Source organism: Hydra viridissima, unplaced genomic scaffold (genome assembly GCF_058129835.1).
Source record: "Hydra viridissima isolate aposymbiotic clone 2 unplaced genomic scaffold, HvirCarnegie_v1 scaffold_2, whole genome shotgun sequence".
NCBI lineage: Eukaryota > Metazoa > Cnidaria > Hydrozoa > Anthoathecata > Hydridae > Hydra > Hydra viridissima.
In genome coordinates, this window is record NW_028324301.1 from 22,667,838 (window position 1) to 22,680,789 (window position 12,952).

The 12,952-nt window shown below is 29.0% G+C and overlaps 2 protein-coding genes across 2 annotated transcripts; one reads left to right on the forward strand and one right to left on the reverse strand.

Moving 5' to 3' along the window:
* Positions 1-3,461: 3,461 nt before the first annotated feature.
* Positions 3,462-5,213, reverse strand: LOC145194243 (transmembrane protein 9B-like). Its single transcript, XM_080071876.2, has 2 exons — positions 5,075-5,213; positions 3,462-4,503 (listed from the first exon to the last, which is right to left on the reverse strand). Exon 2 carries the CDS (start codon positions 4,476-4,478, stop codon positions 3,984-3,986), a length of 495 nt encoding a protein of 164 aa, XP_079928002.2. The 5' UTR covers positions 4,479-4,503; positions 5,075-5,213; the 3' UTR covers positions 3,462-3,983.
* A 5,721-nt stretch (positions 5,214-10,934) lies between these two features.
* LOC145188936 (uncharacterized) lies at positions 10,935-12,585 on the forward strand. The gene is made up of 3 exons (XM_080065449.2): positions 10,935-11,532; positions 11,839-11,984; positions 12,345-12,585. The coding sequence occupies exons 1-3, from the start codon at positions 11,387-11,389 to the stop codon at positions 12,536-12,538; spliced, it is 486 nt and encodes a 161-aa protein (XP_079921575.2). The 5' UTR covers positions 10,935-11,386; the 3' UTR covers positions 12,539-12,585.
* The last annotated feature ends 367 nt before the right edge of the window (positions 12,586-12,952 follow it).

Here is a 12,952-nt window from a genome sequence, read left to right on the forward strand (position 1 = left end):
GACTTTGTTGAAAATTACAACTTTGTTAACAGGATGAGATTCAGAATGCTCATCAACAATTTTTACTATTTTCACTTTGTACTCATGGTACTCAGGTGATGAAAAAGAAGTGTCATTGTCTCACATACATTACTCCTCTTAAAAAACACTGTGTTTGTGTTCTTGAATTATATATTGCAAAATGTTTTAGAAAATTCCCCAGGCATTACATCAGTGCAGATATTTTCGGATGGAGCAGCTAGCCAATTTAAACAAAAATATTAACTTCGCAGTTTAACTCATTAGAAAAAAATATTTAATATTGACCTGACATGGAGTTTTGATGGGATCGGGGCATGGTCATCACTTTGCTAATCACTTTGCAGATAATTTTAGATAGATTTTTAGAACACATACAAGAAAATATTCCTCGAACTCTTAATGAAATAAGTTTCTTATCAAAAAGTAACTTAATACTAATAGTTTCTTAAGATTTTGGGGATTCTAGTACTAGTTTTTTGTAAACACGATTCTCATATATAAAAAAACAAAAACATTTATTTACTATATTTGATTTGTGAATTCAATATGATGTGTGTAACATTTGCAAGAAGGGCCTAAAGATGATTTCTAGTTTAACATCGACCCTGAGTGGTCACCTGCGGTCCAACTATAAAGATGAGTTCATCGAAATGTGACAAAATCAAAAGACACCAGATGAGGCAGAAGCTGCCAAGGAGTTAAAGAGGCAGAAGATGAACTGGAAGCAGTTGGCACTGGTAACTTAATTAAGTAAAGCATATTACATGGCGATGTTATGAAGTTATACAACTTAACGTCAAATTTATATGATTTTTTGATTGATGCAAACAAAGCTATCCGAAGTTAAATCCATGTTAATGAATGTATTCGATTTTTTTTTGGTCACAGGAAAAAAGGGCTCTAAAAGCTAGAAAAAATATTTACTAACCAAAACAGAGCACCTCTCAACTTTGTGTGACATGAAGCTCGTGATTTATTGAGCTCAATACTATTCGAAATGGAGGTAGAAAAACAGTTTCTACAGGTACTAGAGCAATGTTCCTCATACTGTAAGTTCCTAGCTGTAAATCTTTTCTTTTATTGTGCTAATTGATTCCATTCTTTTAATTTGTATGTAAGCAGTTCTGAAAAAGCTTTTGAAAGTTCAAGTTCCTGTTGGTAAGCAAACAGAGGTTCACTAGATTGCTAAACTTCATCCTCTTTTTCTCTTTAATCAACAGTGGTATTTTAAAGTGTTTAGAAGAAGTGATAACAGGGAAAAGAAAGAGAATTATTTATTATATTTACAATAAAGTAAAAGTAAAACACAACATTCACATCAACAATCAAATCAGTGCTGAATTATGCAAAAAAAAAACAAAAAAACAAAAAAACATAGAAAATAATAAATAATAAAAAGCAAGAAATATTTCTGTCTTGTCTAATTTGAGAATAGGAGAGGGGGGGGGGGGGAGTTTCAGTTGTAATATACCTTTGTTATAACTATTTAACGGAATAAGATAAATGTAAAAGTAACGCGGAATAATTTTTTGGTTAAATGTGAATTTTTTTTTTGTAAGGAAAAATAAGGGTTTTTATACTAGTCTCCATTGAATTTCGAGGTGATCCATGTTTAATGAAGAGAATTTCTTCTAAATTTTTCTTTTGATTGTTCACCAGAACAATCACTACCAATGATGAATTATTGAAAAACGCTAATACTGCCACAGTTTTACTCCGAACTGCGCGAAATGAATCACTGCAAAGACGCCCCGTTAATTAATTTTAAGACCTTTTTTTAGTAAACAAGTAAAAATGTATTTAAAAAAATGACATTTAAAAATATTCCTAAACAAAAAAGTACCAAAACAAATATTTTTTGAAAATTAATAACCAATCAGATTTTTCAAATTACTTGAGAAATGATAGAAACTACTACAATCAAAGAGACACTTTTTACACTGAAATAATGAGATGATGAAATAATGCCAATGCGATATTTTCAGTTTTAAATTAAACTGAAAGTTTGATTGCTATTTAATGCAAGAGCAACGATTAAGTCTGCTTAAAAACAACAATGAAGAGATTCTTATCCAGCTGCTTTGAAACGTATAACACAGCATATACAACAATATAAACACACAACTGAGATTTAATTTTTACAACTAAGACTCCTGGTGTTAAAATATGTTAGTGGTTTAGTTAAAAAAGTGGAGACAAATAATTTAACTCGCCGTAGAATGACTTCTTTATTTAAGGTTTAAGCATTTTGCAAAAAGAAACCCCAATGCTCATCTAATGGTAAAATTTACATATCTAAGCATTTTGTAAAAAGGAACTCAATTGCTCATCTAATGGTTTACAAATTTTAAAAATTAGTACATTGTTCATTTTTATTGTTTAGAGGGGGGGGGGGGGGGTTGAACATAAGAATAAATTTTTGTTAGTGTTGTTATCGACTTCGGCTAAATCGACTAGTCGAAATTAGTCGACTTTGAAAAATCGAATAATCGAGTAATCACCCTTATATCCTTATTTCAATTTTTTCACATTTACTTTATAAATTTTTAATATTGTTATAATGCCGACCAATTAGTAAAGATATATCTTTACAAGTAGTTTATCTTGTAAAGATAAATTACTTATAAAGATTGAGTCATGCGTACCGAATATCATTCATAGCGGTTTTTTTAATTCAACAAAATATCTGAACCTAATTTGCTGTATCACATAGACTTAACACTTAGCTTACTACATGTAACACCACTGTTTCCTTTTTCTCATTATAGTAACCAGTTGATGCTTTTTAAAACAAAATGTTAAATAGTGTCTTATAGTACTCAGTTGGGGATGCAAAAACGTTTCATAAACCTGCCACCCCAAAAAGTTTAGCCACCCATCTGCCCCCACTTATCTACGCCACCTTTTTTTGTTAGTTAAATTTTTTGCTTTAATTGTTGTGAAAAATGATTTAAAATGCCCATCTGTGTTTTTTTCTTTACTCTGTGATAGTAACTTCCGTTTTATTTTGTTTATTTGATTTTAATTCATGTAATAGATTAGATGAATTAAAATTGAACAAAGAAAATGCTCTTTATCATTTACAGTATTGTAACAGTATTAAATACCACCCAGTATTTTTGTTTACTCTCCTAAAGTTCTATTCGCTTCATAGCATCTAAAAAATAAATTGTCAAGCAACATTAAAGTATATGATTATAATAAAAATTTTTATTTAAATATTGCGACTAAATCGACTTAGTCAATTTTAAAAATGTATTAGTTGAGTTTGGTTGACTTTGAAAAATACATTAATCGATTTAGCTGACAGGCAAATAATTTCAAAGTCCTAACAACACTAACTTTTGTGTTGAAGAATTTAAAATCAAAATCCTTTTTAACAAAGATATATATAAAAAAAAAAAAAAGAAAAAAAAAAAGATTTAAAACCAATAAAAGAATTTAAGTATTGAGCAGCATTATTTTCATAATAATTAAATTACAGCACTTAATCTTGGTAAATTTTAAACTTTTTTTTTGAAAAAAAAAAAATTTTTTTTTTAGATAACAATGTTGTATTACAATGCACAAGTCAACTTCATATGACAACTCAGTAAATAAAATATAAATACTTCACTAAGAATCTAACTGGTTGAGAAATAAACAACAAACTTATTACTAAAAATTTTAAATCAGTGAAAAATACTAAAACACATTAGTAAAAAATAATAAATTTACATTTTTTTTAGAGAAAAAAAAAATTTTTTTGCAAATAATCAGCTCATCAAATGAAATTTTTAAAACTTTAACTTACTTGAGAATAATAACAATTTGAAACAAAAACATCTCTTTATTTTTTAGCAAACACAAATCAAAAATACTTACAGTGGAGCAACAAATTAAATTTATACAAAACAATAAAACAAGAAAAATACTAAAACAACAAACGCAATAAAAATTGCAACCTCTTGATTTTACAAGCATTAATTTAAAACACTTCTTTTTCCATAAACATAGTCTCTTTGTTCGTCTACAGTGTTTTGCCAATCAGTAATTTTTTGATATAGATTACTTATTGGGGTACTCTTTTGTTTGACAGCAGGCTCTTTTAGCTTTTCTTGTAATTCATCTGATGTTACACTTAATTTTGATGATTTACATTTTGACTGGATAAATACCACCACCATGTAGACATAGAGAAGGACGATTGTTGTTAGGACAAAAATAATGATAACTTTGATAAGTAAAGAGTTACGAGCTTCAAACTTGCATTCACACTTTAAGCAAAATGTTTCACCTCTCATAACTACATTCTCACAAGTGCATTCACCTGGCTCTGTTATGTTGTTCACAACAAAAATATTTGTAGAATTATGTCCTTCTTTAGGGCAGATACACTTGCATCGCAAATCTCCCAAATCACCAAATGCAACTGATGATAAATTTACAACAATAAAAAGAAATAGTAGATGCACCATAGTTTTATCTCCAACTTTTATCTTCCTAAAAATTATAGGTATGTATACAATAGAACATTTTCTAGTAGATAATTTTTTATTCAAACATCTTTTCTTTTTTTTTCTTCTTTTTAAGAAAAAACAAAAAAAAGCAATAACCAAAATCTTTTCCACAAAAGTTTAATCTTAGACTTATTGACATTAGAATATCAAAACCTCAGCTCAAAACGTTTTGGTAATAACATGATGCAACTAAATGGTTATCAAAGTAGCTTGCATCTGTTGAACAATATTAACAATAACTGTAAATTTTTTGTTTTGCAAAAGACACATATAACACTTATTTAATTTTTGTTAACATTTGATTATCAAGTTAAGTGAACCTTTAAAAGGTCAAGTTCACAATCAATACTTTTAGCCTATAGGTCCAAAATGTGCTTACAAAAAAACAATTAAAATAGCATGCTGTGTCAAAGTTACTTGACTAAACACAATTTAACACTTGATTGAAGTTAACAGCTTCAAAGATATGCAAACAAGTGAGAAAATTGAAATGATTTAAAACTTCATTATCAAAAATTCAGTAGTTTTATTTGATTTAATATTTTGTTGTTTACCTTGGTGAAAAAAAAGTGTGATGTTCAAACCCAATTCTACTCAAAAAACATTCTGTCAAATAAAAAAATTTAATCTAAATCTTTTTATTTTTTATATTCCATTAAGTTTGAGTATATTTTGAGTAAGACTGGCCATTATATAACTTTGACATGCGCAATTCGCAAAGTATAAAACATGATTACGCTTGGTTATTTCTAAGTTAATACTAAGCATCTGCGTATCGTTATCGAAATATCGAAACTAACCGATATTTTTTACGATAATGGGTTTCGATATGAATTGGTATATCCGATATGTTACGATATGATTCCGATAAAATATCGTTTGGGTTCCGATATGCACGATATCATTATCGCTTTTAGCGATAAATATCGCATAATTTGCCGATAAAAATTGTATAACGATATTTTTGAGTTTCGATATGTACGATACGTTCCGATAAAATATCGTTTGGTTTTCAAAACTTTTCAATATTTTACAAAATTTTGTATTAGATATAACTAAATGTTAAGTTGTTTTATATTAGATATTTTACAATATTTTGTATTAGATTTAACTAAATGTTAAGTTAAAATATTTTGCAATATATTTTCTCAATTTATTGATTAAAATATTGATAAAAAATAATAATCGCCCATTTTTTAACGCCGTTTTTTAGATTAAGTTGTTAAAAACGGCTCAGGCAGTTAGGAGAACAATCCAACTGTTTATTTTTTAAAATAAAAACATACCGTGGTGTGACCTAACAAAGTCCTATGCTTTAAGAAAGTCCTAATTTAAAAATTGACAAATTTCGTATATATAAAAGAATCATTTGCGGAAAATAATTCTGTTGTTTAAACTAGATATCTAGTTAGATAAAATAACTAAATTTTTTTCTTTAAATGTTTATTTTATGTATACGAAACTTGTCATTTCTTAAATTAGGACTTTCTTAAAGCATAGGACTTTGTTAGGTCACACCACGGTAAGCGCTCCAAAATATTTTTATATTTTTAAAAAAGAAAAAGTTATTCTTTAAATATTCGTAACAATTGTGGTTTATTCGATTAAAACTCATTATTAAAGTCCGCTTTTCTAATAATAAAAAATACTTATGTGATTAAAATATCGTCTAGCTGAAATGTTGCCGCTAATTGTAGCGAATGGAAACTTTCGCTACCGGTTTCGGCCGAAACCGAATTCAAAATTTCTGCTTCGACAACCTTTTACTTATTCTGTTTCGGGCAAAATTACGGTTCAAACTACTACTGTAATGAACCAAAACTTTTTATAGGGAGGTTTTTTCTTTAAGTTTAGAAAACTTGTTTTTATTTAGTGTGGGATCATGATGATTTCCTAATTATATTGATGTTTTAATCGTTTGTGGGTAAATCAATTATCAATTACAAAAATTGAAGTAATTATTAATTGAAATCACGTGACAATTGAATCAAGTTACTATTCTCAAATCATTCTTTAAGCGATCATCAAATATTAAAATATTTTCACATGTTCTATTTTTTATCAAATCATGTTACATACTGATCGTTCAAATGCCTTATGTCCCATAAATCATTACAAAAACAAATCTATTTTATTTTTTCAAATATTTATTTATTCAAACAAATTTGAATGATAAAAAAATGTCATAGTTATGGAGTTTTTGAAGATTTTTGTTATTATTATCAAATATATATATATATATATATATATATATATATATATATATATATATATATATATATATATATATATATATATATATATATATATATATATATATATATATATATATATATATTTGATAATAATAACAAAAATCTTCAAAATTTGTCAATTTTTAATTTAGGACTTTCTTAAAGCATAGGACTTTGTTAGGTCACACAACGGTATGTTTTTATTTAAAAAAATAAACAGTTGGATTGTTCTATAGAGATATATATAGAGATAAGTTGTTCCGTTGCGAAATTTGTTAGAACGTTATGTTAATAATTTTGATAGTTGTTTGTAACAACTATCAAAATTATTAATTCCGTAATCTTGTTGGTTTTTATGACGTTTTTGAGGGATATTGTCTGGTATAAAAGAAGGACTAAATTTGTAAAGATAGGTATTTGTTTGAAGAGAATATTATTGTCATCTCATCGATGTGTTGCGAGAAAACTACAATATCGATCGATAGATAGATGCATTTGAATAATATATAAGTTTTTGTAATGAGTTATGAGACACTGTTAAGTAAAATAGTTATTTCATGTTATTTTGATATTGATTTGGCTTTCATGTTTCAGATTGTTTCGATTTCGGCTTCACTCAAACTTCGGTTTCGGTTTTGGTTACGGTTTTAATTACGGTTCTACTGAACCGAAATTAACTAGCTAATTGTAATAAAAACGTTTTTAAAAACTCTCTGGGAAAAAGTTTTTGGGATACTCTTTAAATTACTTAGATGTACATAATTAGGCCCTTAAAATAAATTTTTTTTTATAAGGAAAGATATTAAAATTTTAGTTTGAATTAGTATTAAATTTGTAATTGAACAACATTTTGAAGAATGCCAAGGTCAAGGAGCGAAATTTGGGATCACTTTGATGAAGAGGTCAGTACTACACCAGATGAAGAGCGACTTGTTACTGCAAAATGCAAGTATTGTTTTGCAATTTGCAAGTTGGCGGACAGGAACACATCTGGCATGAGATCACATTTGACAAGGAAGCATCCTGTTCAGTTTGCAGCCCTGGAGGAAAATCGCCATGTTGCTTTTGATGAGTTAAAACAGGTGCAATAAAGTTTACAAAGGTTTTTACTTTTTTAATTTAAATATTAACTTTTATTTTCATATGTGTTAGTTATTATAACTATTACAATACCAAGATTTAACAAGATTTAACGATAAATATCAATAACTTTTGATAAATTCTGATGAATGTTTCAATATTAGGTATTTTAATGGGTTTCATATTAATTTTTAGACCTACAATGAAGACGAGGCTTATGAGCAGGTCCGAGATGATAAGACACCATTAATGTTGAGCAGTAGAGTTAAACGAGGAAGACTTTCCGGACCATCAGCAGAAAAGGTCCAAAATCTAAAGCATTGGGTCAAATTCAAGCCACAAGACAACGAGCAGCTCAGAGGAGACATTGAAATTGTCAAGTTTTTGGCCCGTTTAAATTTGCCATTCTCTTTGGTTGAACATGAAGCTTTTAAAGATTTTGTTCACTACTGCAACCCAAAAATGAATGTGAAGGCTGCAACAACATACTCCCGGTTCAAGTACGAAAAATTTTAATTGTTTTAAATAAAATTTTATTGTGGGGAGTCAATTCAATGGGAGTTCCAAGAGAACTAAATTTTTTAAAAAGCTACTTTTTTAAGACCAATCCACACCAATTTTTTTTTGGGTTATCTTAGTAGGTAACCAAATTGATATGTAACGAGAAATACCAATAATTTTTTATTTTAACTTTAGGTTGCCGTTGTTGTACAAAAATGTGAAAATCTGTGTGGATGACATTCTAAAGGAGGAATTGCCAAAGACCGCTGGATTTGCAATCTCAACTGACCTCTGGCAAAGTAGAAACAATGATGCATACCAAGCCAGTACATTGCACTATGTGAGTGAAGACTTCCGATTAAGGATGTTTGTGATTGGAGTTTCTCCGTTTTCCGGACGACATACAGCTGAAGCCATTGCTCTTCGTCTGGATAAGTATGTTTTAGTATTTAATTTTTATTACGTTAAAATTTCTGTAAATTAAGTTAATCGTTTGAATTATTAAGATAAGCAAAATCCGCCATTTAGTTTAAAGTTAATGTCACAAATTATCACTTTTATTTATATCTAAAATAACAACAAAAGTATTAGTTTATATTTTAAAACATCAAAAAGCAAACAACTAATTTTACTTTGCTTTTCAGGAATGTCTCAGAGTTGGCCGGAAATAATGGAGTTTCGTCCGTTGTGTGTGTCCATGATTCAGCCGCTAATATGAAGGCGGCAATTAACAAGTGCAATTTTGTAGATGCATCTCTTTTGTGTGCTGATCATCTTTTGAATTTGGCAGTTGAAGCAACTGTCAAAGAAACAAAAGGCTTTGACAGTTTGGATCTTCACGAAGCAATCCAAAGAGCAACTGAATTAAGTTCAAGATGCCACAAGTCATCTTTGTCTGAGCAAAGAATTAAAAAAGAGGTAACTAGTTTAATATCTTTTTTCGCTTTTATAGTAATTTAGTTTATAGTTTAATACAATACAAGCGCAATATAAACTTCTTAGTACACTTTGTGAGACAAAATTTTTCAACTGATAAAATGTTAACATTTAAAAAGTAAAAACATAACATAGTTAATATCAGTTTTTTATTATAGTAAATAGTACTAATCAACTTTTATGTTATGTTTCTTATGATTCTATTTTAATTTTTAGCTAAAGCTGTTGCTTGATGACAGTGATGTTGTTAGCAAGGATAAGTTGAAATTTGTGAAAATCATCACTCCTGTGAAAACACGCTGGAACTCAACTTTTATGATGTTGGAAAGCATTGTAAAAATGCGTCGTATCCTCAGCTCCATTAGAGACATTCCTGGAAAAGATGACACCAAACTAGCTCCAGTCATTCCTTCAGAAGATGAATTCAATCTTTATGACGAAATTTTGCCTATTCTGAGGAGAGTTGCTGAGATTTCAGAATGTTTCTCTGCAGACAAAGAAGTAAGCATTCACCTCGTTATCTCAAACATTTATAGACTGAGGCACAAATGCCTGGATTTCATCAAGGCTGGTGCGGGATCACCAACAGCACAAATGTTTCACCAAAAGCTGGTGGAAAACTTGGATGTTCGTTTTCCGGACATTGGTTGTCAAAACCTTTTTTACTCCGTTGCCAACTTGCTTAATCCCTTGTACAAGGGAAGAGCTCTGAAAAAACTGGGTGGATTTGATGAAGCCTATGAGGCACTGATTACTCAATCCAATGCTTATCAGGAATGGATTGCTGCAACAACATTATTTAATGAACGGTTACATGCTGAAATCCAAGGTCATGTTTCGGAAGATGATCCTTTCTATAATGTTGGAATGGAAGAAGCTCCTGCACTTATGACTTCCTATTCTGGTCCGGCTCCACCTCCAAAGTCGGACATTGTCACTGAATGGGAAATATTTCAAAAACTCCCAGGGGTTGTTGGTGTGGACGTGCTGGAATTTTGGAGAGCAAATAAATACAAATTTCCTCTCCTTGGTCAAGCTGCTAAAAAATGGCTATGTGTACCTGCTTCCTCAGCATCTTCAGAAAGAGCTTTTAGTGCCGGTGGTGGAATTGTCTCTTATAAAAGAACAAAATTGCAGCCTGAACAAGTTGAAAAATTGTTGTACATTCAGCAAAACTACCCTAAGATCCAGATCAAAAGATGGCTTCTAACCAGTCGGGATGAAAAAGAAGAATTGTTTGAAGAGGCTTCTACCAATAACTCTCAGAACTCAGCTGCTTCAAGTCAGGGACTTCCTACTTCAACTCTTACATCAGCAGTTGAAATGGATGACTAACTTAAATTGGTTCATTGCCTTAGTGGCGTCATTGGTTTTTTTTACTGCTTAAAGTTTATAAAATTTGCCATGTAGTGATTTAGTGATTTCAATAAACCTTGACTTTGAGATTAAGGGTGGAATGCAAGAACCGAACTTGAGTCAAGTTCGACTTGAAATCTCAAGTTCGACTTTGTCAAGTCAGACTTGAAAAATTGACTTGAGCGAATGCGTAAACGAGACTTGAAAATTTCAAGTTCGTGCTTGAGAAAGTCGAACTTGAAAAATAGTCGAGGCGTTGAATTTAGGGCGTTTATCGGAAAATGCACTTCGCAACCAATAGCGGTAATGGATTTTTTTTACGGGAAAAACCTTTTACTGAAACAAATTCGTTTAATGATATTTGTATAATATACGATCAATATATAAATTATATGACAATATAAATTACAATTTAACTACAGGTATTAGTTTAGTTAATCATGACACTTTTACAACTTTAAAGCAGTGAAAAGGAAAAGATAACAAATAAATGTGTTATTATAGTCTGTTTTTTTGTTTACTGCCTATTCTGTTTCCTTTTATCAAAATGAAAATTTTGTCGTAAATATTTATGATCGGAATTGCTCATCATATAAAAGAACAAAAATTTCAAAATGCATATCCACTATAGACTTTTTGCTTACTTTGTAAATATTTGTAAAATGAATTCTAAAAGACGAATTTTCAGTCAGCAAGAAAAATCACTTTTGATCAATATAATCAAAGACTACAAAGACATCGAAGAAAAGAAAACGGATAATGTCTCCCTTAAAAAAAAAAAAATCTTTGTGGGAAGAAATAACGCAATTATTCAACAGCCAAGGCATCGGAGTTAAAAGAGATCAAAAAGAACTAAAGAAATGCTGGATGAACTCAAAGCAAAAAGCAAAACAATTTGTTGATTTGTAAGTACCAAATAAAGAAAAAAAAACAAAGATTATTTTTATAGGCAAGCACCCAGTAAACATAAGACATGTTTTAGACATCTAAAAGAAGTCTTGTGTACATTTAACAAACGTTATTTATATCGAAAAATGTTATTAAAATATGAATTGTGGGACAATGATTTTCTTGTCCAAACTGTATGGTTACCAGTAAAGTTTATACAGTGCTGGACTTCTCTCTGTCAGACTTTTACAACATGTTTTCTTGTCGATATTACTTTAAAGTTAATAATATGGGGTTTTTCTAACCAATTCTTTGGATTTTAGTGAAAGAAAAGAGCTAAACAAAACTGGCGGAGGTCCTAGTCAAACTCCTGTTCCGTCACAGGAAATTGAAAGCGTTCTGCAGATATTACCACCAAAATCGTTGAATCCTATTTTGACACCATTTGGGGATGATGCTATACTGCAATGTAATTTTATTTTATTTTTTAATTTTATTTCTTTTTAATACTATATATTTATTTATTTTTTTAATTTCATATTTTATTTTTCAATTTTATCTTTTTTCTTAAATTTTAATGAAAATTAAGGTTTTTTACAAATACTGACAAAACTAATTATTTTAAACAAACTTGGTTTTCTCAATGCTAAAACTATATATATATATATATATATATATATATATATATATATATATATATATATATATATATACACACACACACATACACATATATAGACATATACATATACATATATATATATATATATATATATATATATATATACACACATTTTTCATCATTTAAATATATTATTTATTTATATAGGTATTTCAAACGAGTCAATGGAGATCACATATGGAGACAGGACTTCTGATACTATTGGGCCAATCATAGAAACAGAAAAGAAAACTTTTACTGAGCCTTTGATTGCATCTGGTTCATTAACACATGAAAAAGAACAATGCTCAACATTAAAAAAGATATCTCTCTCTAAAAAAATCGAAAAAAAAGCAATATAATGAAATTCATGAACTTGATAAAAAACTAATGCAAAAACAAATAGAAATAGCTAACATAAAAATAAACTTACTCCAGCAAAAGCAACAATACAAACTAAAAGAACATGAAATTAAAATGGAAATTTACCAAAAAAAATTGTCACAGTTATAAGTATTAAAAAAAACACAACAGAATTATTCTAATTGAGGAAAATTATTTTTAAACGACATCAGATCTGGTGTTTTTTATTTTATGTTTTAAATTATTATTTTATTTCTTAGTGAAATTGTTTTTTGATATATAGTACTAATTTGAAATGTATTTTTTTTTTTTTGAAATAATATGCAAATATAACTTTTATCTATAATCAGACAAACAAAAAAGATTTTTTAAAAAAATTGGTCCACAATTTGATTTCTTTTTGCTTCTCCATA